Source organism: Vigna unguiculata, chromosome 9 (genome assembly GCF_037176805.1).
Source record: "Vigna unguiculata cultivar grain cowpea cultivar isolate G323 ecotype 2 chromosome 9, ASM3717680v1, whole genome shotgun sequence".
Lineage (NCBI taxonomy): Eukaryota > Viridiplantae > Streptophyta > Magnoliopsida > Fabales > Fabaceae > Vigna > Vigna unguiculata.
This window is the reverse complement of record NC_140800.1, coordinates 487,221-512,517: the sequence shown is the minus strand read 5'-3', so window position 1 is coordinate 512,517 and position 25,297 is coordinate 487,221. Positions and strand designations below refer to the sequence as shown.

Sequence of the window (25,297 nt, the reverse complement as noted above, 5' to 3'; positions counted from 1 at the left end):
AATCATTATTTTAACAAAATATGTTTACTTAATAATAACTCATGAATTTTAATATTTTTAATTCAGTTTTTATTTAAAATGAATTATTTGATTGAGTGTTTAACATAAATTTTTTATCAATTGATTTTGATATTCAATAGAATGATATGATAACTTTTTTTATCTTTTTCATTGGCAATTTATCGATTAACGCCTTGTTTTATTTTTCAATGTTTTCAATTTTATCAAATTTGTTTATTTTGTTTTTAAGAATAAGTTGATCAACAAAGAAATTACAAAAAATATACAAATTTATCAACATATTAAAGATAAAAAGACACTAATAACAACTACATTAACTCTGATAATAAAATCACTTAATTAAAAATAAACAACAATTAATAAATTTAATAACAATTTTTAATATTAAAACATTTAAATTTATGAAATTCATAAAATTATACAGTTTCCTTATACTCGGGATCTTACACTATAGTAAGCATGTGCTTAGCTGAAATGCAATCAATTACAATAAATAATTTTAATTTTAATTTATAAGTTGTATGTTAAAAAATTATTGATAGACATTTTTCTTTTCTTATCCCAACCTGTCATTGCTTTCATTTTTTTTAATCTAAATTGATTTAACTTACTTAAATACATTATTTAATTAAAATACATAAAAAATTCAAATTTTATATCAAATACATCAGGCAAAATAATGTTTAAAATGATCAAATAAATTTCAATTTTTAAATACTCCATCCAGCCTAAACCATTAACTTTTTTTAAGGAATCCTAACTTAGTAATTAAGTTGGTTGGGTTCAAATTTAGTAGATATATAACACAAACCAATGTAATTCAATTCAAACTATTTGAATAAAGTGAAGTAAAAAATTAGTGAAACTTAATCCAAATCCATCCATAATCACACCTAAGAGATATACTACTTCTTAAACAACAAAAACTAAAATAAAAATATTCCAATTACAAAAAACAAAAAATGCAATTTTCTAAGAATCGAAATAGTAAAGACTAAATAAAAATCAAAAGAATATTAGACTAAATGATGAAAAAGTTAAGTTTTAAAACAAAATTATCAAAATTGTATAGTCGGTAGCAAATACCTCAACCTTACCAGCGGACAAGGCCCAGAAATTCTAAATGCGAATTATGCATTTGATATCAATGTGTTGTCTCTGTACAAACAATGAATGTAGCCGCAGGAATTTTCCACAGCATAATGCTACTTTATCCCGATATTCCTATGTCTATCCTCTGAAGCTAATTAAGAGAGCAAGAAAAAACTAATATCCAAGGTACAATTAAAAAATATATATCTACAAAAAATATACGGGGAAAAATAACCAGCTTTGATGCTTTGGAGTTGATGCTTGCTTATGGCCCCAGAAAGAAAAGTAGGAGCTATAGAGATGATAATGTTCGTGTGAACCATTCTGATAGCCGTTTGATTTTTGCTGACATCTCGGCATCCTTTTCGAAAAAGGAAGTGGAATTAGCCAGTGAATTTGTCACATCGTGCTGCAGAGCCTCCAAACTACGGTAGTAATTGTTCCTCAGCCTTGACTGCACCAATTCAAGTGATATAGGAACAGGAAACCTGCAAATTTAAGCAGACATATTTACGATGTGCTTGATTGGAGGAAAATGAAAGAAAGGGAGAGAGGGGATAAATTCTTTAATTTTCTTGTTTGATTCAAAATTTTGGACTGGAGGGTAAATTGGGGGAATTAAAACCCGAGCTGTTTTTGTGTCCCTATCAGTAACAGGATTACAATTTTGTAGTTTAACAACTAAATTACACCAAAATCTTATTTTACTCTGATCTCCTCCATAACCTCGTCACTGCTACCAAACAACGTAACATTTTCTTACCCTCAAGTCTATTAAATTCCATCCCACCCTTCCCGTTTTTGATTGTTATTCTTACATTTTACAGTTTCGTAAGGATATAGATGGATTACCTGTTTATAAATTTGGACTTGCTTGAAATCTTCTTCAATTCATGCACTCCGTAACGATCCTGGATATTAATAAAAAAGAAGTAAATATTTACATCTACACAAACTCAACATTCTATAGGAATGTTTGGACAGATACCTGGACTGTGTTGCCTGACTGAAGTAATTTGGTGAGAGCAGATTGCAGTTTATTTCTCATGCTATCATCAATGTGAGGCTGTTCCCATACAGTTTCAGCATCAAAAAGCTCCCAAGGACTATGCAAATGCGTTTCAGTGAGGTCGTTTTTGTACCGAACAGTACAACTCTCCCATGGACTGTCTGAAAATTCGGAAGACTTGGCTTTTACGCACAAAATTCGACCATCCCACCAATTACCAGAGGAATTATCCTCACTTCTCCACCAAACCCTGCATTTATCCCTGCGTGTCCAATTTCTTTGCATAGCGGCATCAAACCTAGTTCTTTCAACTAGAAAATCTGGGAAATTAGTAACTTCAGGTAGGGTTAACTTAAAAGATTTTCCAACAACACTTGAATTAGGATCTACGAACTGAAGGGTCATTTTGCAGCAGCTATCACCAGACCCTGCAAGATGGGAATACTCCAGGCTTTGAACTCTACAATATTCTACAGCTCGTACATGTCCCTTAAGTGATATCCAAGGCCCTGACTCATTTTTACGACAATAATCTATATACTCTTGGTGTCCCTGAAAAACAGATATTTTCATAGGTTTAACACGTTCAAATTTTAAAATTAAAAAAAAAATCACATGTAAAAGTTTTAAAAATATACTACTATCAGATAAATATTATGAGTAAGCTATTATGACTAACCTGTCTCAAATATACAACTTCATCTCCCTGTTGTGGAATATATCTGCATCCTTCTTCATGGGTTGATAACAACAACCATGATACTTTCACATTTGATTGTAGTGATTTCCTTTTATTTACAGGACTAGTCTCACGAATATTATAACTAGACCTCCGACTCCTAGTAGACCTCAAACCAACAGTCAATTTTGAACTAGAACCCCTTTCTTCTTCTGTGAGTTGTCCTCCACTTGTGGAAACATTTTGTGGACTTTTAATTATAGAATCTCCATGTCCTTGCAGCACTTTGCAATTATTCTGCACATAGTTTGGGTCACAAGTACTTGGTTCTAACTCTAAGGAGCCATTGGTATGAATAGCCTCATTTGTGCCATTACAGAAGTCTGCTGCGATGTTGAAATTACTGTTGCTCCCATTTGAAGTCGATTCACCCTGGCCACCACTGTCAGCTAAATTAGTCACAGCCCTATGTGATCTAGACCTTCTATAAACAGCTTTATACATTTTATCTCTTTGTGCTTGTGGTTCTAGCAAATCCTGTGAAGTACTATTCTCTCTAATCTGAGGATCTATTTCTTGGGATACATTCTCTCCCAGATTAGATTTATCTCTAGTGTTGTCATCCACAAGCACATGCTGTTCATTGCTCAAAGTAGTATTATCATTAGAGCTACACACAGTATTCTTTAGCACGGATGATTTTGTTTCGGGCTTGGATGGACTTTCAGGATCCCTTGCACCCCTTTTCGACCTTAGTTTTGTTGAAACAGAACAAAAACTAATATTTGGTTCAGGTAGTTGGTCAGCCCCACCATAGCTGATTGAAGCGGGAACAGTATCCTGAGGAATAAAAAATGCAGGAATTAGTGATTCATCTTTGTCCCTGCAATTGCTAGAACCTGTGATCTCTCCTCCATTAACGGTGGGATTAAAAGGCTGTGAGGTGATTGTATCAACACAATTTTCATTAATCTCTACCAAACTATCTACCAGATTGTCCTCATTTTGGGTTTCAAACTCAGGGGTTGGTGCACTAAAGTTCTTCTCCTCTTTCTCATGCCCACTACTAACATTCTGTTTTTCATCATGATTAGGACATTTTCCAGAGTAAGGATTTTGCTCCGATGGCATAGCTTCTCCCACTCTCAACAGTTTAGATGATCGCGCCCTAACCATTCCCCATTTAATTTTCCCCAGCAAATCTACATGATCTTTCACCTGGCCAAGTTTTGCTTGATCTGTTCTTTCAACTGTAGGGTAACTTGTACTACCAGAATAATAGCCTGAATCCTTAAAACTTGGTCTGTTTCCATTAAAATCAGTAACTTCTGGTATAGTTTTTGATGATGAGCCAGCCAACTCAGCCTGGTAATCAAACTCATTTGTGGACTTGGATATATCACGAATTGGCAACTTCAGAACCAACCTCCTCTTATTCATTGAATTTACACGAGTTTCAGTTAACTCGTGAGGTTTTATGTCCTCTGATTCATAATAGGATACTTCTTTTCCCTTGGAATAATTCAATTGATCATTCTGTAAACTTCCATCGGATTCATCACTGTCAATATTAGACTCTTGCAATGTTGATTCACTGTCTGAAAAATCACCAATCAAACTATCTTCATCTCCATCTGTCGGTGTACCAGTAATTTTCGAAAATAGATGAAGAGCATTGCGTGCAGCAGCCCTTTGAGGCCGGGAAGATTTAGATTTTGAAAATTTCCTTCTTGATATTTTTTGGCGACTTTTTCCCTTCCTACTTCGGCTACTCCCAATGGTATTGACATCACACTCATCCAAGTTCCTCCTTTTCACACGTCTCCCAGAAGAAGTCATAATCTCAGTCTGTACAAAAAATATATAGAAACTGGAATGATTTAAAGTCGTTACAAAATTAACAACCAGTGTTCACTTTACAGTTTTCAATCTGTACTTACCTCAGTCTTCTGTTTTTTCCTCTTTGATCTACGAATGCTTTCCATGCGAGTGTCTTCCCCTTCGCTGTTGTCTGTGCTGCACCCTGAATCACCAGAAGCATTGGAGCTTGAACATCCTTTCTCACCCTTAGAAGAGCAATCTTCAGTGACGTTATATTCTGAATCTGCATCATCGCTAAACACCTCAACTTCAGGTTCCCATTCCATAGCATCAATAAACTCAGGCAGTGATTCTGTAACCAAATCCAAGTCTGCCAATGGAAGCATGTGATAATCAGGGTCCAGACTGAAATCAGGACCAACAGCAAGCCTTAGCGACGATGGACGCCACTCAAGGCCTAATGCTCCTAATCTTCTTTGCTGAAATTCACTCTGATAAGGTTCAGGGTATGGTATCATTGCTGAAAGTTTAGTAGCATAAATAACCAACAATTAATAAGATTACATGAAGGATAAAGAAATGGCTAAGAAATACCACAACGAGACAGGTATATGTAAATAATAGATCCAAGAAAACAAGTAACCTGAATCACAAAGCAAATCTTGCACATTCCGTCGATATGGGACAATTTGAGTTTCCTGAGTCAAATTTCATCAGTTCTTCAAATTAGAAAGCATGTTATACGAAGTAGATAAAGCATGCATTAAAACTTAACCCACAATATCAAATAAAGTCATTTTAAACAAAAGGACCTACCCTCTAAAATCAGTTCTTATGTGTACCTCTACAAATTTATCATAAGCATAGCCAGTGAATGCATCCCCAAATGCATCGGTTAATGTGCCAGTGTGAAAATTAAATTCTTCACTACACGTTAATAGCTTTATTTAAGGCTTTTATATTTTAAGACTCCAAAGTTTTCCCCTCCGAATTCAAGTCAGATATTTTGAACCCAGATACTCCTTTTGCTACCTTCAGAGTTCAGCTCCTCTAAATTGATACCGTAGGAATCACTTTAGAGAGAAAAATGAGGAGTTATTATAACCATTAATTGAAAAATTTACAGTCCATATTCAAACATCGACACAGTTTGTCTATTTACAAGCATTTCAACAAAATTCCATCCGATGTATTTCTAATCAATTTCATCCAAATATAACTTCCCAATTTTCCCTCTATAAAGTAAAACCCTCACTTTATAGAAACAATTTTTCTTTTGCATCAATTGTTTTTTAAATGGTTTTGGCCAAATTAACTTCTACTTTCCTTTTTATAAACAATGACCACGTACACCAAGAAGTTGGTTTTCTAAATGAATTAAGAAGAATCTATGTTCAGGATTGGTTTTTCCCAAAATGACTTCTTGATTCCCCTCTCCCCACCCCTAACCTAACCCAAATGATAAATTGATACAAGGTCACACAATCAAGCTAAAAAATATGTTCTAACCTAATAAATACTAACACTACAAAATAGTAGCTGTGTTATGTCTTGGCTGTATCAGATGAAGATGCACGTTGGATTCTACATGAACAATTAAAACATTTTTTAATGTATTTTTTTAATTTTTAAACTTTCATACCAACACTGATCTGAATACTACAATAATTAGATATCATTTTGTATTTTGTGTTTAAAATGACTTATGATAACTTTTTAAGCATGAATTTTCTCGTGGTTTAAAATGTTTATTTTGTTAATTATATATATATATATATATATATATATATATATATATATATATATATATTATAGCTGTGTATCTTATAATTTTAATATTTACCATAATTTTTCCAATCTCATTTTATCTGTAACTCATGTTGTATCTGTACATTTTAGGATCTAACAGATTCATAAATGAAAAGAAAGAGTAGAAAACAAGTAATCAACTAACCTGGTCTAGTACATTACCGTGGGTGTCTTGAATCAGAGGTCGATAATCACCGAGAAAGAACTAGAAATAATTTTTAGATTGCATTAGTACCAAAACAGGACCAAAGAAAAGAGAAAATCATACTACCATAATAACATATGCACCTGATCATATTTGGCATCTTTTTGGGACTCGCCTTGACCTGTGCTTAATATATATAGTTGACCAACATCATCCGAAAGTATAATTGATGTCCCATCTCTAGGTGATAATAAAATAAATTTCAACAAATCACAAAGTTGAGCTGATTTAGGCAGTATACAATGAATTGATGAGCAATACAAAAAGGCTATAGAATGATCCACATAACATAGCTGCATTCAACGAGTTTTTATAAATCAGAAAACTAGAAGATTAAGTCCAACAAATCATGATGTCTTCACCAGTCAATGTTATTTAAATTTATTAGAAAACAGCATTCGGTGCCAGAGGGTGATCTAGCATCATATTGCAAATTGCAACCTGTATTGATTATAAATAATCGATTTAATTTCAACAGGCTCTGATTTAAGTGGGAAAGGCATTGGAAATTCGACAAGTCAATTTTATGCAAGTCAAAAAAATGTGATCAAGAATAGGGACCAAAATTTTAATTTACCCGATAATAAATACGTATTTATAGGCTGATCCAAAAAAGATCACGCAAAAGCCACATTCTCAGAATAATATCTAACTTACATATCATCTTTACAGTAATTTAATTTTAATGTTTTGAGGAATTACAAATGATTTTGAAATTCATATAATAAAGCGTTGTAAACAATAATAGTGTACACAATTCTTTCCATGAGTATCTTAAATTAACAACTACATATTATAATGAGAACTTCTTTGAGAAAAAATCAAAATAAAAATATTTATGCAAAATAAAGTTCTGAGCCTAGTTCTTCCATTTTTGTACTTACGGAGAAAATTTTCCATCCACCAACTTGAAACGTGATATCTCATATATCTGGATAGGCATGCCCTCCCATATCTATAGTCAGAAAACGTTGAAGTTATTTAAAATATACAGAAAGGCCTACAGAGAAGTGAGATAAAGGTAATTGATGACTCACATCCCAAACAATAGTTCTTCCATCATATCCAGCACTCATAGCTATTCGGGGATTGAAAGGATGAACATCCAGAACATATGTCTGAAGTAAAACGAACCGAATCAAATTAAACCAGATAGACCCAAGAAAAAAAAAAAAACCATGCATCCAAAATTATGAAGTTTTCTCTTTCAGCAATTGTCTTAGGACCAAGAGAAAAAACTTGGCACGTCATCAGAGAGAAAAGCAGTAAACTAAGCAACAGAAAAGGGAACATGAAAGTAGAGGTTAATCAAAAATTGACAATGAAACTCTTCACTTTGATCAAATTCGTCCTAAAGACAAAGTAACTTTCACAAGTACTAAAATCTTTCTTGATATTATAAACTTCAACATCAACAACTTTATTTTTATATAATACTAAAAAACTAGTCAGCAATGTTTAACATGTTTGAACCTTGTTACCCTAGCTAACTGATATTTTCCCTTGAAATAGAGTATAGCTTCAGTATACTCTAATTATCTCAAGCCCATGGTAGACATCTGAGAGTGTTGCATCAAGTTTGTTATAGGCATTTTATCAGCTGTTCTTTTACAGCTTTGTTTCTTTTCTTTCTGTATACAAAGAGAACCCTTGCTATTCTGTATGCAACTAATCATCAATACATATTACCTTTTCAGTTTCTCTTTTCTTTTGTTCTCTCTCTCTCTCTCTACCCCTGAACTCTAATATGGTATCAAGAGTTTAGTGATCCATGGCTTCAGAAAATAATCCTCCTCCTTCACCTCCACCTCCACTCCTATAACTCAAGCTATGCAGTAGCAGTTGCAGTGAATCTGTCATTTTTGTTTCCTCTGGAGTCTTAGTCAAGATTTCTGAAAAGTTGACGATTCCAACTTGCTTTGGCGTCAACAAGTAGAACCATGCATCAATTGCATATCCAACATTTTGTGGTAAACCCTTTACTTCTATTCGGTTTATCAATGAAACTGATCAATAATGTGGAAAAATTAACCTAGCATATGTTTCTTGGGAACAACAAGATCAAATGTTGTTCACATGGTTACAATCCACTCTTCAAGATCCTTTCTTTCACACATTCTTGGATGTATTCATTTTTACCAAGTGATGGATAAAGTGTATGATTATTTTAAAAACAAAAAAGAGCAAGAGAGTGCAGCAGCTTTGCACTGAACTTCATTCCATGACTCTAGATGACAGTTGAAAGGGTCAATATTTTCTTAAAATGAAAGCTTTGGTTGATTGTCTTGCTTCTGGACGAGATCTGAGTTCTCTTTAATAACACAACGGTGTTATTCCTTAAGGTCTGCCTCAAGACTGTTATTAAAAGTAAGTTTGAACCTCTTCCTCTTGCACGAGTCTTGTCTTCCAAAACCTCACAAGAAAATTGTTAATTCAGCTTCTCTTAATCTAACTCATGCACCTTTGTCCACTTTTATGTTCTGCTTTGCTTGATTTAAGTATTATGTTCTGCACCTCTGTCCGCTTTTATGTGCTGCTTTGCTTGATTTAAGTATTATGACTCATGGAGAAGCCAATCCCTTTAATTTTTCACTTCATTCTATATCTGGCATGTGCATCTATCTTCTTGTATTTGTTGATGATATTATCATTGTTAAATATATTTTCAATATATGGGCCTAAGCTCATCTCATAATATATTTGTACAATCTATATATAACATCTTCCTTGATGGTACTCAAACACAGGGATTCATCCATATGAATACCCATCTTGTATTCACACATGGGTATCTAGAACCTAGCGAATTTTTGCCCCCTCAGTGAACCTATTGCTCATTGGAGCAATTTTTTTTCCAAAATTGTATTTCTCTCTAATTTCTAGTCTTCACCACTCGCCGTGCCTCTTTTTAGTGGCTTCTACCACTATCATTGCCTTTTTTACCAGAGGAGTGTAAAAGATATAATTTGATCTTAGTAATAAGGGAAATATGAACAACTGGTAATTAGGGATATTCTCCATTGTTATCCATTATTAGGCTTTCCCTATATTCTACTTTGAATGATTAATAAACAAGTATTTGCATGTGACAACCCACAATTCACAACAATAGAGATCATCCCACGTAGTAAAAGATATTTTTAAAGATAAAATGAAGACATTATAAAGACATTTCCTGGGTGTTCTAACAGACCTTATATTCATTCCCATTCCTAAAGACTGTAAATGAGTACTTAAAACTTAGTATGAGGAGACTAGATAAACATGAAGTTCAGAAAATACGTCAATAAATCTCGCCCAGAGGTGCACACATCTTGACAGTGCGAAAGAAGTTTATGTTTGTATGCAAACTAGTAGAAAACAAATACTTATAGATGTAATCATAAATGAAAAGATCAATCATTTGAAACATTAATCAAATTATACTCTAAATCCTAAGCAACATCTGAAACAAAATCTGAGAAACACAGCACTTGCCATCAGATGACAAGCTTGAGTTAAATATCACAAAAAAAGCCAGAGTCGGACATCATACATTATATTTACTGAAGATATCAAACCAAAACCAACAACTAAACACTTACAGATTCAGAATGCCCAGTCAATGAGTGTACTAAGCTTCCGTCAGATGCATTCCAAACACAAATTCTGCAATCTGCAAGAACATCATGCAACCAGTTAAAATAATAATCTTTTAGCTTCAAAATCATGAAAGAAGATTACAATGGATGCAGCATTATCCTGACACTTGCACAAGAGTTGTATGATAACAAGAACCATGCTTAAGTAATTAAGGGTTTGCTTAGTAAAGAAAATAATTTTACATTTTCATCACTTGTCCTATTACTGATAACAAAAGAAGCTAGTTGCTTTCAAACATTTGCACATTAAAGGATGAAAACACCGAAAATTTGTTTTCACTATTTCTTGTTCAAATCAAATATCTAAACACAAAAACTAACTTGAAAACAATGTGATGGTTATGAAATCTTTTAATAAAAATATACAGTAAAAAGAAATTTTCAAACCAAGCCAGCCCCAACTAATCATTAAGTGATTTCAGATATGGTAAAGGTGAGAACTAGTCCAGTCAAAAGAAAAGGCTAAAACCTTAACCCTTTAAGATAGATACAACAAAAAAGCAGCTTTATTGAAGCTGTACAAATAATTAACAACGACTTTAACAATTCCCCTCAAGGCAGACTCTAAAGACTTAGTTAGAATGTCTATAAGCTAGTCATTAAAGTTGATGAATTTAGTAATAAGTTCCTTGAACAATAGTTTCTCCTTAAGAAAATGAGAATTCATCTTTGTGTTTGGTTCTCTCATAAAACACTAAATTAAACGCAATATGAGAGCTGCATGTTTTATCATACCACAACTTCATGCGCTTAACTTCACAACATTTCAACTCTTAAAGTTGTTTAATCCACATAAGTTCAGAAGAGGACAAAGCCATAAATCTACATTTAGCTTCTGCAAATAGTCAGCCTAAATTGCATCACAATACCCTCAGATTTGAGTATTTCCCCTGTCCTCATTCAATAATTCCTGTTTTAGAGTCTTTATCACACATCTTAGAATGCAAATCACAACATTACTATGGTCAATGAGAGGATTATGTATGAATAGACTATTAACAACTCCATCTGCACAAGAAAATCAGGTCTTATAATAGGGAGATAAATGATTTTTCTCACCTGCCTCCTTTAACTCTCTAGATATGGAAAAAGTTTTACCTGGTCTACTGTTAACTTCTGATTTGGATCCACATGATTATCAATGGGCTTGCAATTTGCCAAACACAACCAAGTTAGAAAAAGCTTATTTTATATGCAAATATTACAACACATTCCTTCGACTGCCACCTCAATACCAATAAATTATTTCAGATAGCCAAGGCCTTTAGATTGAAAATAGTTGCATAAATGTTCTTTTAGTTGAGAAATCTCAATGGCATCATTTATTGCAATTTTTTTGTGTGTACCCAACTTTTGGGTTAGGATTTTAGGCAAGTGCTTTGCCTCTTCTTTGTATCCTATAAATGCATAAATAAAAGTTCTATAGTGCAAGCAAAACACCCTGTATTTTCTCAATCTCTCCACTGTCTGTGGCAGTCACCGCTGTAATTTCCCACAACCATTGTGTTTCTTCCAACAAAGTCAGGTTAGGTGCGTCTCAAGGAGTGCGACACATCTCCAGTGGTTGTTGGTTCAAAACATCTCTGACACGTCGTCTTCCTTATGCTGAAATCACATCAGACTGTTGTTGTTCATCTTGTCGATGCCTTTTAAGCTTGTTCATGTCCTTGTCCTCCTAGTCCACTGCCAATAGCTTCCCACTAGGGCTTTTCCTGCTCTCCTCAAATATGTTTGTGGAGACCTTTGAAATGGCTTCTCCCTTTACTGCTACTACTATCACCACAGCAAAGCTCAACTAGAAAAACTAATAAATGCATTCCCCTAGAAGTTGGGTCTATTGTTCCACCCACTATGGGTCGCTATCAGACCACCCATTAATTGTCTAGTCCTATGCTCGAGATGTATATGCCTTAGTGTGATGGTATATGTTAGAAGTCCCACATCGACTAGAGATAAGGTCAATTTACAATATATAAGTGAGTGCAAACTTCACTTTACAAGCCGATTTTGTAAGGTTGAGTTAGGCTTAAAGTTCCACTTCTTAACACTTTGAAATCTCTCATGGAGTCTACCAATAAGTCACCTTCCGGTACTTGCTCTCTAGCCATGATTGGTAAGAAATTATTTTATAGTCTAAGTTGGTGATATTGTTGTTACAAAGGAATTATATCACTAGAATTGCTCAATTAAAAAGCATTTATTCAGCCAATTCCAAACCAATGATCTAGGGTATCTTAAATATTTTCTTGGTATTGAAGTGGCATAATCAAAACAACGTATTATCATTTCAGAAAGAAAATATACTCATGAAATTTTGGAAGAGACATGCTTGGAAAATTGCAAGCCCGTTGACAGTCTATGAACTCAAATCAAAAGTTAATGAGACCAAAGTGAAATTTTCTCAAACCCAGAGAGATATAGGAGATTGATGGGAAAATCATTGATCTCACTATTGCAGTGGATGAACAGTGCAGTGGAAGAGGATGGAGGATGGCAGCAGAGAGCACCAGAAACTCAACCACAATAGGAGACAAGAAAAATGGGGATCAACCCACTCTAATACCAGTTGAAGACTAGATTTTTGTGAAAATGCTTTGAGTGAAGAAGCACTCAGCCACATCCCTACTTATAATCATTCAGATTGAATTACATTTAAGAGCAAAAATTAAACAATGTAGCTATATTGGATAATGATAAGCCATTATACATAAATTTTCCTTTTAGCTATCCTACCCTACACATTAATTCCCTAGGAGTAGAAACAAAACCAACTAACCCATAATAGCTGCAAGAACAAAGCGGTTGTCAAGGCTCCAAACAATCATATTTACACCACGTGGAGTTGGTAGAATTCTCTGGCGAGGACCACCTCTATGAGGTTGAGGAGGCATAGGTGGAGGTGGAACTCTTAGATGATATGCCCGTGTCCAACGACCACTTTTTCCCTAAATGGAATAATTTTAACAAATTGAAATATAAATTAGCACTCACTATAAAATAACCATTAGCTTTGGCAATTTGAATAAAAATGTAGGCCAACAACTCTCACTTTCTTTTAAAGAGAGAGATAAAGAAGAAGGAAAATATATTTGATGAAGACTTACATGTGATCTACGAGATCTAGGAATCCATATTATAGCACTTCCATCACGAGAGCAGGTAACTATGTTATCATGATTCAACCTGGAATAAAATATAGTCATTGAGATATTAGATCATAGAGAAGGCCCAGAAAATTAAGAATATAACATTTCATGTTGTGAAAAGTAAAGAAGGGTGCCAGCAGTTAGATCATTTAAGAAGCTACTTCTAATTCACAAACACACCAGGAATTTTTAAATTTGGGAATATTTTCCTCCTTCCAAGTTTCTGTTGTGCAAAATCGAGATGCAACTGCACAACCACTGCAAAATAACGAGTGGCAGACATTAGCATGCAAAAATTTCATTTATCAATGATCACAATAAACTACTGAAACATACTAACCTGAATTGCACATAATTCACATCATTCTCATGACCAGATAGCACGTCTATCTCATGATTTGGTTGGTCACTATCATCTGTGCTAAGTTTACAAGCATTCCAAACCTGAAAAACATTTTAGGTAAGCCTAAAAAATTGTGAAGCTGCATATCTTGAACAAATTTATGTATGACTTTCATCATTTTCTACTCACCATATAGATGTCATCAATATGTTTGATAGCAGATGGATAAATATTATATACAAAACAAGGTTCAAACACCCAAAACTATTTTTAGGGTAAATTTCAGGTCCAAAAAAGTAATAATAACCAACTGTATGTATTCTTAGTACTAAAGAAAATGGCCAATAACCATGTCTAGGTGGTCAGAAAATGTTTCAAGGCTAGGCTAGAAGATCATCACCAACAGAAAGGCCTTAAGAAATGATTGAGAAAGTGGGACGAGGGATCATGTAGCACTAATCAACATGTAGTGATGCTTATCAGAAATGGACAATAGAGGCTTGAACAGGGATAAAAAGAGACTTTTACTTATAGAAAAGGAATATCTTCTGATTCTTAGGTTATTTTTTCCTCAAACCATCAACTCAAAAACTCACCAGAACATCAACAGAAAGGTTAAAGAACAAAAGTGTAAGAAATAAATACAGGTTAGTATTTCTAAAAAGCAAATAGAGCAAACACTTACCTTAAGCAGTGAATATTGTTATTTATGCATGTCTCTTAACTACAGGTAAGCACTTACAAACACAGACACACAAACACATACCCTAGCAAGATTGTCAGAGCTACCAGTTACAAAGACAGTTCCATTAGCATTATATGCACAGCAAAAAATCTGATGGCTCTGTGGTACAGTACTTGAAGATGGGCCACTGCTCTTCCCTAAAGCCAATAAGGTATTCCAAATTAGTTCTTTTCACCAATAAATCAATCAATAGTTCACAAAAGAATCAACTAACCAATTACAGAATCTGAAGGCCTTGGAATATATAATCTTGGACTTGACTGGGTATACCTTGCATCCCATATCCTACAAGTTCCATCATCAGAGGAACTGCAAAGTAAACAAAATATCACCATGTTAATTTATAACAGAAAATCGTGAATGCCCAAGGGTGAGGATCATTCACATAAATCATGCCAGAATAATGAAGGCATATGAAAACATGTAGCCTGAAGCTGAAAGGGAAAACTCCAGTGTCATAATCACACAACATAGCATCAGAAGTTCAAGGCATCACTAGAAGAAATCAAAGAATCATGATAATCAATTGGTGGAACAACCCTACGGATAAAATAAAAGGAAAAATAGGAAAGATTTCATCAAGAATTTGATAGAAACAAATGAAAGACAGTTACGAACTTCACTGTACGCAATAATAGCAGGGTGATATACAGTTCACATAGTTGCATTGCATGTCTACTGCACTGAGAAAGCTTGCATGTTATTTCAACAAATTGTTAAATATACATCACGACTGAATTGGCACCTTCAATGTTACTGACATGACATAGCATTCACATTTCTGAGAATAAAATTATATTATCAACTCCTTTTTTCTCTGTGCAGAAGACTTACGATAAAAGCTGGTATACAGCATTTGGTCTGGGACTAAATGCTATGGCTGTAACAGCTCCAGTATGTCCCCTCAAAACTGATATTGGCAGGCCATCTGGCAAGCGCCACTATGAAAATGAAATAGTCAAACATAATGTAGCCAGAAAAAGTCTGGGAGAAGGGATAAAGAAAAGGAAAACGATAAACTTGCTTAGTAACATGAAATCTTACAACTCGAATGACACAGTCATTTGACGAGGATGCAACTAAAGCATTGTTTGAACTCACAGCCAAATCAGTGATGTCACCCTATTAAATAGAGCATGTAGTTCAATCTATTGGCTAACAAACATTAAGGCAATGTATAAATCTATACAAACTAAATGATACATATTTATAGTACAGAAACAGACTCACATCATGTCCACGGCAACTGGCCAAGCAATATGCAGTTTCCATTGACCAAACCTTTACAAGTCGGTCATCTGAACCAGTAATAACATACCTTCCAGACCGATCAAATATAGCTGTAGAACACATGTTAAACTAAACTCAGTTGCATGTCAAAAAGCAGCAAGCCTCCAAAAATACATGAAAAAACCAAATGGAATACCCACAGTAAGATAGGGCAGAATGAATTTATCCAATCTTGGAAAGATACAGTAATTGAGTTCATTCAAAATGTCCGACAAATTTGGAAGGACGGGAAACAATAATCTCCAGTGTGTTAATTTAGAGCAGTTTATTGTTCATTTTAAGTGTTCTGGTGAAAACAAAAGGCAAGCACATATTCTTCTAATCCCATCTATTCCTGTCAGAATCCTATGATTTATATTGCAGCTAATATTTCTCTAGTTTTAATTACATAACTAGGAATTAATTGCATTCCATATTTAAGAGGATAATTAGAATGATTAATAGGCTAACAGTATATTTAATATTTATTGTACAGGACCACTGATCCTGATTTGAAGGAATAGATTATATCCATCAATAAATTAGGATTTTCAGTTATTGTGTCTTTGTATTCTATTTAAGAGCAATTGTTCCTCTATGAATGATGTCAAAAACAGTTTTCCTGACATTTACATATATGTTCTATCAAATCCGAATAGACTCCCTAAAACACTGCAGATAATTTAAATCACTTTTACTGCTTCTATAAGATTATTGTTTCCCTTAATTTTTCTCCCCAGTTCAGTTTCTTTACTTTCAAGAGGTGGAAAATGGACCTTTGGTTATCCTTAACCCATAGATGTGTCTACTATAATCATTTCAACAATTGTACTACTAAGTTACACAAATAGGTCTAAATAAATGCTCGAGTGTTTACTACTGTGTAAAATAGCATACCACAATAAACAGCATTGCGGTGTCCTCTTAACCTCTTGATATTTTGCATCTTTTGCACCATGGTAGAAGGTTTTGCAATGGCATAGCATGCAGAGCGTATAGATGGTGCACGGTGATGTCTTGGGAAACCACCCCCAATTTCCCTCAAATTAAGCCCATGAACTTGATTGGCTTTCATATGAGGCCAGCGCATGTGAGGAGGTGGCCTTTTGACTTCTTTCATTTTATCCCTATCATCTGTCGTAGAGAAGCAATATAATCAACAAAGAATTTATAAAGAAATGATAGATATCAAATGCAAAAGGAAGAGAAATTATCTTAAGCTAAACCAAGAATGAAATGGAGGGAAAAAAGAACACAACAGATACAGCAGCCAAAGCCAAACCCTACCCTATACCAAAGACACCCCATTAAAAAAAACCATAAGCAGAAGATAAAGAAGCCAAAAAGAAAAAGAACACAGCACATGTAATGCAGAAGACAAAGTCAATATGTCAAGAGATCTACCAAACAGATCCCCACATAAAAAGACAAATAGTAGAATATCACAAAGAAGATAGGAGAATTAATCCCAAACGAACTTAAGCAATACACAGTCAATAACATTTCTAACATCTAACATTATTTATAACCACATGCACCAAACAATGGCAAATCAAGAAAAACCCCAAAGCCTTTTGGCACCCAAAATCTCTTAGTTAACATGCAGTTACTTGTGGAGATCCTTAGGGCAAACCCAATTTTCGCCAAAAGCACCAAACAATTTACTACACAGAAGAAAATTTTCATTTTTTCCATAATTAACAATTAGTAAATTCATAATTCAGAGTAAGAATTTTCAAACCACCTAAAGTGTCAAAAGTTGAAAATGATTTAAAGAAAAAATGAAGAACACGTACAGCTCAGCAGTGAAAATGAACCACTTCCTAAAAGTGTAGGTACATCAGCCGCATTTGGGGCCTTTCCAAGATTCATACCCAGTGATGGGGTGGCTGTACTTAATAACAATTGCTTTAAAAGCTTTACCAAGTGATCCTTTTCAATATGAGGATACCTGTATAATTTTTAATTACAACATCAAAGAAGATATTATAAAGAGGAGTGGTGCATAAGGGAGGATACCCATATAATAATTAATAATTAACTATAAATCACCCAAAAATCATAAAGGAGATGGGATGCATAAAAATACCTCTCCACTAACATATTGTAATTTAAAGGGAATGATAGACCATCGTCATCTTTGTCTCCACTACACGCTCCGGTCTTTGAATACCACGCATGATACCTTCTAGGCAAAAGCTCATGCTCAAGAAGCTCATTCCAAAATTGTAAATAAGTTTTATGACATGGCCCAGCTGAAAGAAAGTGCATAATGAGAAAATAAACTTCCCTAAGGTCAATATCCACATCCATGTTATGATTCTGACATGCCTTGTCACGCTCAGTTTTCTTAGGCATCTTACTGGAAAAGGTCAAATGTTTCATATTAATGGAAGGTGCATGGCCAGAAGGAGCATACTTCTGCAAAGCCATATTCCTGTAAAGCACCAGAGGAACAAATAAAATACTAATCATATAAATTGTACCTATAATTGAGAAAAATAGTGATAATAATCTAATAAAATTAACGCAATAATGGCAAAAATAATTAAACAAATGATAACATACAGAGAATGGCCAATATTCTAATTTTGAATTCATTTATCAAGAAAGAATATAGGATAAAACATTAGTAGCACTTTCTTTTGCGTACTTGTTTCCCATGATTCCACTGTCCCAAGAAAAACAATGATAATTATCAATTTCCATCCCATCATACCTTCAACCCCGAACACACAAATTTTAATTTTATCAAAAAATTAAGTTAAGAGACATAAGCAAATAGCAGCTAAAACCACCAACCCTATCTAAGACAAACATCCTTAACAATACAGTCGTAAGATACACACAAGGGCTTCCCAATGTCACCTTAACCCCACAAGCAAAATCCATGAAGTCCAAGTACTTGTAACAACACAAGTCACAGAAAAAAACTTGCAATTGCACAAAGGCTTAACCACAATATGAATAACATCAGAAAACCAAAAAACAAATGCTAAAATGAAAATACAGATTATTTATCCTCATCCCCAAGACAGATAACAATGTCATTCAGAGGAAGGGTTCCTTTGCAGAAGAGAGAGTAATCTCTATCAGAGACTAAGATTGCCTAGCTGGAAATGACAACAGAACAAATAAAATGGAATGTCACAAATAAAAAACAAGACCTTCGAAAAGAACTAAAAGTATGATCCAAATATAAACCAAGTAATCATCTCCTCACAAGTTTGTTGATCTCTTAAATGTTTCAAGCAGGAAGGTGTAATGAAATGAGAGACAGTGGGAATGAGATCACACTACCCTTACAAACATAGACAAGGAGGTAAAAAGATCAAACTAAAGCAGAGTTTGAAGATTTTGACCAAGTCAGCAGTAACCACCCCAATACTTTAGTGCTGGTCTAGAAAAATGTTTGTTGTGAGTACTATGCTACCAGCAGAGCCTCTCATCTATGATTTGCTGGGGACTAGGAAGCCACCTTCATCCCAAATCCTACCACGCAACACAACAAACAATCCCGTGTGTTAATGGTAAACCCCTCAATCTGTTTTGACTTTGATGAACATTGAACACTGTCCTTGCTTTGCTTTCAATCAACAAGTCCTCTGCATCAAGGTGTAGGTCCTTAACATCTAACTCCAAAAAATATAAAATTTTGGGAAACAGATCCAAAATGTCCTAGAGTACTTTTTGGGTGATGGCATTGGCATAATAACAAGCATGAATTAAAAATAGGACAATATATTTTACCCCTCTTTTCTCATGCATTTCTCAGATACCAGTGATGTATCACCTAAAATTGTCAAAACATCATTCACATTACATGATCTAGCTATTGAAAAATTATAATTAAGAAATCAACCTCCTTTGAAAGTAAGCATTTTCAACGAAATTGTGTTGGAGATACCATATTAACTAAAGATAAAGCCAAATTAAGTATAAAAATGGAAGCAAACTTCACCTTAAAAGTCGGTTTTGGGATATTGAGTAAGGCTTAAACCTAATTTCTGATATGATAATGTCTATTCTAACGAAGTTTGTTAAACCTATCGTGTCACTCACTATTGGGACACTATCACACCATCCACAGATATTTAAATATTTAGTCTCACACTCAAGATGTCAAGTACTTGGCATGGCGGGGTGTACCGAAAATCCCACATTTACTAAAGATGAGGTCAAATTACAGTATATAAATGGAAGCAAATTTCACTTTACAAGTTTTTGTAAGGTTGAGTTAGACTTAAATCTACTTCCTAATAAATTGTAAGTGAACTTTTGTAAAGCCATAAGAAACTCAATCACAGTACGAAGAAGATATTCAGATTCTGTAATCTTTATTTACTTTGAAAGAGATGAACCACCAAGCACATTCTTCCAATTTGATACTCTAGTATTCTGGTGCCACTTTCCACTCCACATTCATAATTAAGGTTGCATACGTCAACCGTCCCCAAACCCCACTAGGTGCCTCATCAACTGAGTTGCCCACTTTATCCCTCATCCAGCATACCTTACCTACATTATATGTGGCATATGAAAGTGCTCCAGCAACAGAAAGCCCTTAATTGTTCTAGCAACTCATTGCCTAAAGCCACTAGCCCTTCAAATATTTAAGTTAAAAACAGAAACTTTCACCCAAGTTCATAGTCTGCCATCAAATCCAAAACATTTGTCAATATAAAACCAATCCAACATAAACACACAAAAGTCGACACATAGAACCGAGGTAGGGGTCAGCACACAAGTAATTAAGCACCAAAATATCAGTCCTACATTCACACTCAGAAACTACTCAAATTAAAGCAAATGATAACGAAATATCTGCAACATTAGACATTAAATGAAAACAAACATTCAACCCCTACCCTCCGAGTTTCAAAGAAATTCTCCCACATAAACTCAAATTCCATTCAGCATCAATCAAACGGGAGAGTAATTAAAATTCAAAGGAAAAAAAAAAAAAAAAAAAAAAAAACTTACAGATGAGTGACAAGTTCAACCAGAGAAGCACTCTCCAGAACTCTCATCTACACCTCTGAAACCCTGACCCTCCAGAGAATCCATCACACATTCCTCTGCACCATTAAAATAAACCCTAAATTCAATGTGAAAAAGCTTCACAACCCCACAAACCAACCCCAACACGCAAAAAAAAAAACGGTCAAAAACAACCAATTGAAGAAAATTCAACACACGCCAAAAAAAACATCAATCCCTGGAAAATCTGGAACTAATTTTTTTCAAATTGTAAAAAGAAAATAAATAACTTTTATTAAAATCAGTTTCATCATTGGATAGTGTACGCATAAGAATAAATAAACAGGTTCTTGGTTGTTCTACCTTGAGAGGTTGGAGAACTGAAATTTGAAAAAGAGTAATGGTGTCCGGGCCAGTCAAATTCCGTAAGACATGTCGAGTGTGAATCACACGACACAATGCGAATTAAGATTTCAAAGACAAACTCTGCTGCGCACAGTTTTTTCAGTATCTACCATAGAAGTATGATGTGGAGAGGCACAGGAACAGAACGGGCAAAGAATGAGAGAGAACACCGAAAGAAGGAAGGGATTGAATCAAACGATGCGTTTTATGTCTTTCGGTAGCTCTCTCGCACGGGCGTAAGAGTAAATGTCTCAATAAAATAATAATTTTATATATTATTTTTAATTTATTAATTCTTAAATTTAAAATTAATTTATATATTTATATTTAGTTTAATATGTAATTTTAAAACCGTCAAAGTAATTAGTGATAAAAAACACAAAAATTAAAATAAAATTTCTTTTACTGCTGAAAATTTTAAATGTTATTGAAATTAGAAATAAATTAATTATTATAAAACCTAAATGTTTTAAATTTTTAATACAACTTTTTTTTTAATTTAGTTTATATTTTTAACAAGAATACAAATCTTTCAAATAATAACCACTTATAAGTTTGTATTTTTATATAATTAAAAAAATAAAAAATTAGACAATTGACTTTTTATGTTAAAAGTTGACCATCAAAAGTTCAGTTAATAACTAACTGATATCTAAAAGTATGTTTAAAACTTTAAACTTTGAAAAGTTAGATGTAGTTTTTACTTTAATATTTATATTTTATTTAGAGTTTTTTTTAATTATAAAATACTGTATAAATATATATTATATTTTTTATTGATGTCAGATATTATAAATAGTTGTGGCTAGAAAAAATTAAAACTATTGATTAATAAAGATTATTAATAATTTTAAAAATTGATAAAAAATAAAATTGGGAGATGATAAGTATAAGATGTAGATGTTATGCAATAAAATTAATAAATTTGGAAATAATAATTAATAATTAGTGTTATTGATGTGGTTGTGAATATAGTCTCATAAAATATATGATTTTATTTGACAAAATTTTGATGTTATACTGTTGTCATCAATTTTTTTATTTTGAGATAGAGCTGATGAAAATATTTTTGAAATACAGTCATTCTTAAACTGTCATCTGTTTCCGTGTCACTCGCGCCACTGTTAATTGCTTTTGTTCATAGAATAATGTTGATATGTTATAGTATGTGTTGGTGTTGGTAAGTTTTCCACTCGACAAATATAATCCATGGTTAGATCATTATACAATTATTAGTTTAAAAATATGAATTTAATTATTTTAATATAAAAAATTTAATATATATATATATATATATAAATAAATCATGAGTTTTAAATAAAAAAATTTCAAATAAATTATTAGTTGATATAAATTTTTCTTACTTTTAATAATTTTATAAAGTAATAATATTTATTAATAATAAAAGAAAAAATCAAAGTATATATATATAGTATTTATGTATTTCACAATTTAATGATTATAGTATATAAAAAAAGTTATAGATTGAACTTGAATTATATATCACATATTTATTAATATTTATATGATAAAAAATTAGTCTAACTTTATACTAATTGAAAGTATGAATCCAGTTTTATACCATAAAATCATAACAATGTTGTGAATGATTTTACTTTCATAAGATTATCATGAAACAAAAACAATGTATGATTGAACATATTTATTTTTCCTTTTTTTAAGCGTCTAAAATAAAAAATATTAAATTAAAATGTATACTCAATAAATAAATAAAAAATTGAAAGATGTATGATATGGGTTAGTTTAAAATTAAAGTTATATTTGATATTTTGATTAGAAATTACACTCAAACTTAATTATTTGATAAATATTATTAAAATTAATGGTAATTTAGGCGTATAAGCATTTATGTATTTACTTTATGATAATAATAGTAAAAAATATAATTAAGATTTAGATTTGTGATAATTATTAAAATAAAAAAATATTATTGATGTTGTAAACAATTAGGTATAGGAAAAGCAATTGTAAAAATAAAAAAAAAATTATTAAGTTTTTAGTGTTAACTATAATTATGTAGCAAGAGTAGTTTTTTTTACAAATAATAAAATTAATTGTCATGAGAGTAAATTTATAAAATAAATTATATAATTTAATTTGCAATTAAATCTAAGAATTTTATCAATATACTTTATGATCAAACAGTGATGTAAGTAGAAAAAATATTATGAAATGTAATTTAATTACATGTTAGAGGAAATTTTGAAAGAAGATAATAACTCTAAAAAAATTGAATAGAACTTTAAAATATGTGTAAATATTTTTTATACAAATGTAGTAGAGGTTGGTAGTGAGTCTTAGTTTCAAAAAAAAATAAGTTTATTAAATTTTCATAAAATATTTAAGAAAAAATTATAAGTAAATGATTTTGTAATAGAAAACAAATTAAACATTTAATTTGTATTGGTTCACTCTTCTTGAAAATAAGAAGGAAAGGATAACATTATGATATTTAAAATATATTAGCACCACGGTCGAAGTACTCATTTTCAGGATTCCATACAATTATTTGACTTAATTACGATACTTAATTGAAATTACAAAAATAAAGTATTTTATAAATTTGAAATAAAATTGGGTTGTTAAAGGGAGAAAAAAGGTTTAGAATGAGTTAGGTTATGTCTTTAAGTATAAGTCAAACCTAAGTCACTCACTACTATATAAATAAAGGTCAAGTATTGTCTCTTTTCATTTCGCACTCGAATAATTTCTTATGCTTAAGAGAAACTTTGAAAGGGATGGCACATAAAAAGTTTGAAGAGTAACTCTTGGATTACTAAATTTACCTTGAATTTGATTTGGTTGGATATTTTGCTAGCTTTGTAAATTACTTACCTTTTTTGTGTTTCTCTTTTAACTTAACTTGGATTTTAATTTGACATTTAAAGCTTAATATTATAATTATTGTTGATATGGTAAACAAGGTACTATCTATTATGGCAAAAATGGTGATAATGGCCTAACACATGCTTTTATCTTTCAATTAGGCACTTGATTCTTGTTAATTTGGATATGTGTATTTGTAACAAAACTCTTGTTCTTGGTAGAAAAATGAATTTATTTTGTTGAGAAGAGTTTACTTTCATTTTATAAGTTTTTCCCTGCAAAGACAAACAGCCTCAGACATTTATAATGTGTTTGAAGGATAGATTTAAACAATTTCAAGAAATTGAAATACTTGATAATTAAATTATTTATAATTAAATTCTTGTCATTTTTAAATAATTAGTTTAGATAAAGTAATTGAAATATTTTAAATTTGAATTTTATTGTTTGGATAAAGCAACTTAAACTTAATTTCTATTTTAAAGTGAACTCAAATCTACCTTTAAGTATAACTTAACTTAGTTTAATTTTCAATTTGGTACTATTTATCTAGACTTTTGGTTCAATTCAATCTATGTCTCGGCTCAACCTTCAGCCCAACCCAAGTTGGCCTTACTCCTCTTTTGGTAATTGAACAAATTAATATTTCTTTTCATGTGCTAAAACGATTTTGAACCAAAGCACCGAGAAAGGAATACCAATTTCAACAATAAATCAAACTTGAATTCATTAGATGCATAAAATTCATTTGTTGTGAATTGATATGACGTTAAATTACACTTACCCACTTCCTGTATCCCATCATACTTTCTGGAAAAAAAAATTCCTACATAGGAGTGGGTAAGTGTTTTCCAGAAAAGTGAATGAGTGTCTTTCGGAAAAGTATTTCAGAATTGGTTTAATGTGTTTTGATTAAGGAAAATTATTTTTTACTACTAAATTTTGACAATTTTCTCTTACAACCTTAGGTGGCATCTTCTAAGTGATTTTCTATTTTTTTATTTTTTCATCTTCAATATTTCAAAATCATTTCAAAAATGACACATCATGTTATAAGAGAAAGTTGTCAAAATTTAGTAGTTAAAATATCATTTTCCTTTAACAAATAAAATCCAGAATAATATAGTATAAGAAAGGGGGGTGCGGGAAGAATCAACCTTGAGCCTTTTGCTTGAACATCCATGCATTCCATAAAGTACAGTACATGCCGTATCAGCATTTTCACTTCCGCAAATTTGCTTGCTGCACCCCTATGATTACCACTGCACCCTATACGAATAGTAAA

General features: G+C 32.5%; 1 protein-coding gene across 1 annotated transcript; it reads right to left on the bottom strand.

Annotated features, from left to right (window-relative positions):
• Positions 1-1,138: 1,138 nt before the first annotated feature.
• Positions 1,139-21,358, bottom strand: LOC114163101 (WD40/YVTN repeat and Bromo-WDR9-I-like domain-containing protein). The gene is made up of 25 exons (XM_028047188.2): positions 21,124-21,358; positions 20,764-20,858; positions 17,870-18,217; positions 17,577-17,731; positions 16,678-16,914; positions 15,742-15,851; positions 15,556-15,633; positions 15,346-15,452; positions 14,726-14,820; positions 14,533-14,648; positions 13,764-13,867; positions 13,604-13,681; positions 13,382-13,460; positions 13,054-13,222; positions 10,221-10,291; positions 7,674-7,754; positions 7,521-7,591; positions 6,720-6,816; positions 6,577-6,636; positions 5,266-5,320; positions 4,742-5,142; positions 2,802-4,649; positions 2,102-2,674; positions 1,966-2,024; positions 1,139-1,601 (listed from the first exon to the last, which is right to left on the bottom strand). Exons 2-25 carry the CDS (start codon positions 20,808-20,810, stop codon positions 1,406-1,408), a joined length of 5,235 nt encoding a protein of 1,744 aa, XP_027902989.1. The 5' UTR covers positions 20,811-20,858; positions 21,124-21,358; the 3' UTR covers positions 1,139-1,405.
• Positions 21,359-25,297: the final 3,939 nt, after the last annotated feature.

Coding starts and splice junctions, on each gene's coding strand:
- LOC114163101 (XM_028047188.2), bottom strand. CDS start 20,810: ATGAGAGTTCTGGAGAGTGCTTCTCTGGTTGAACTTGTCACTCATCT. Junction 5,321..6,576: donor ACGGTAATGTACTAGACCAG/GTTAGTTGATTA, acceptor AATTTGACTCAG/GAAACTCAAATTGTCCCATA. Junction 2,025..2,101: donor AGTCAGGCAACACAGTCCAG/GTATCTGTCCAA, acceptor ATTAATATCCAG/GATCGTTACGGAGTGCATGA.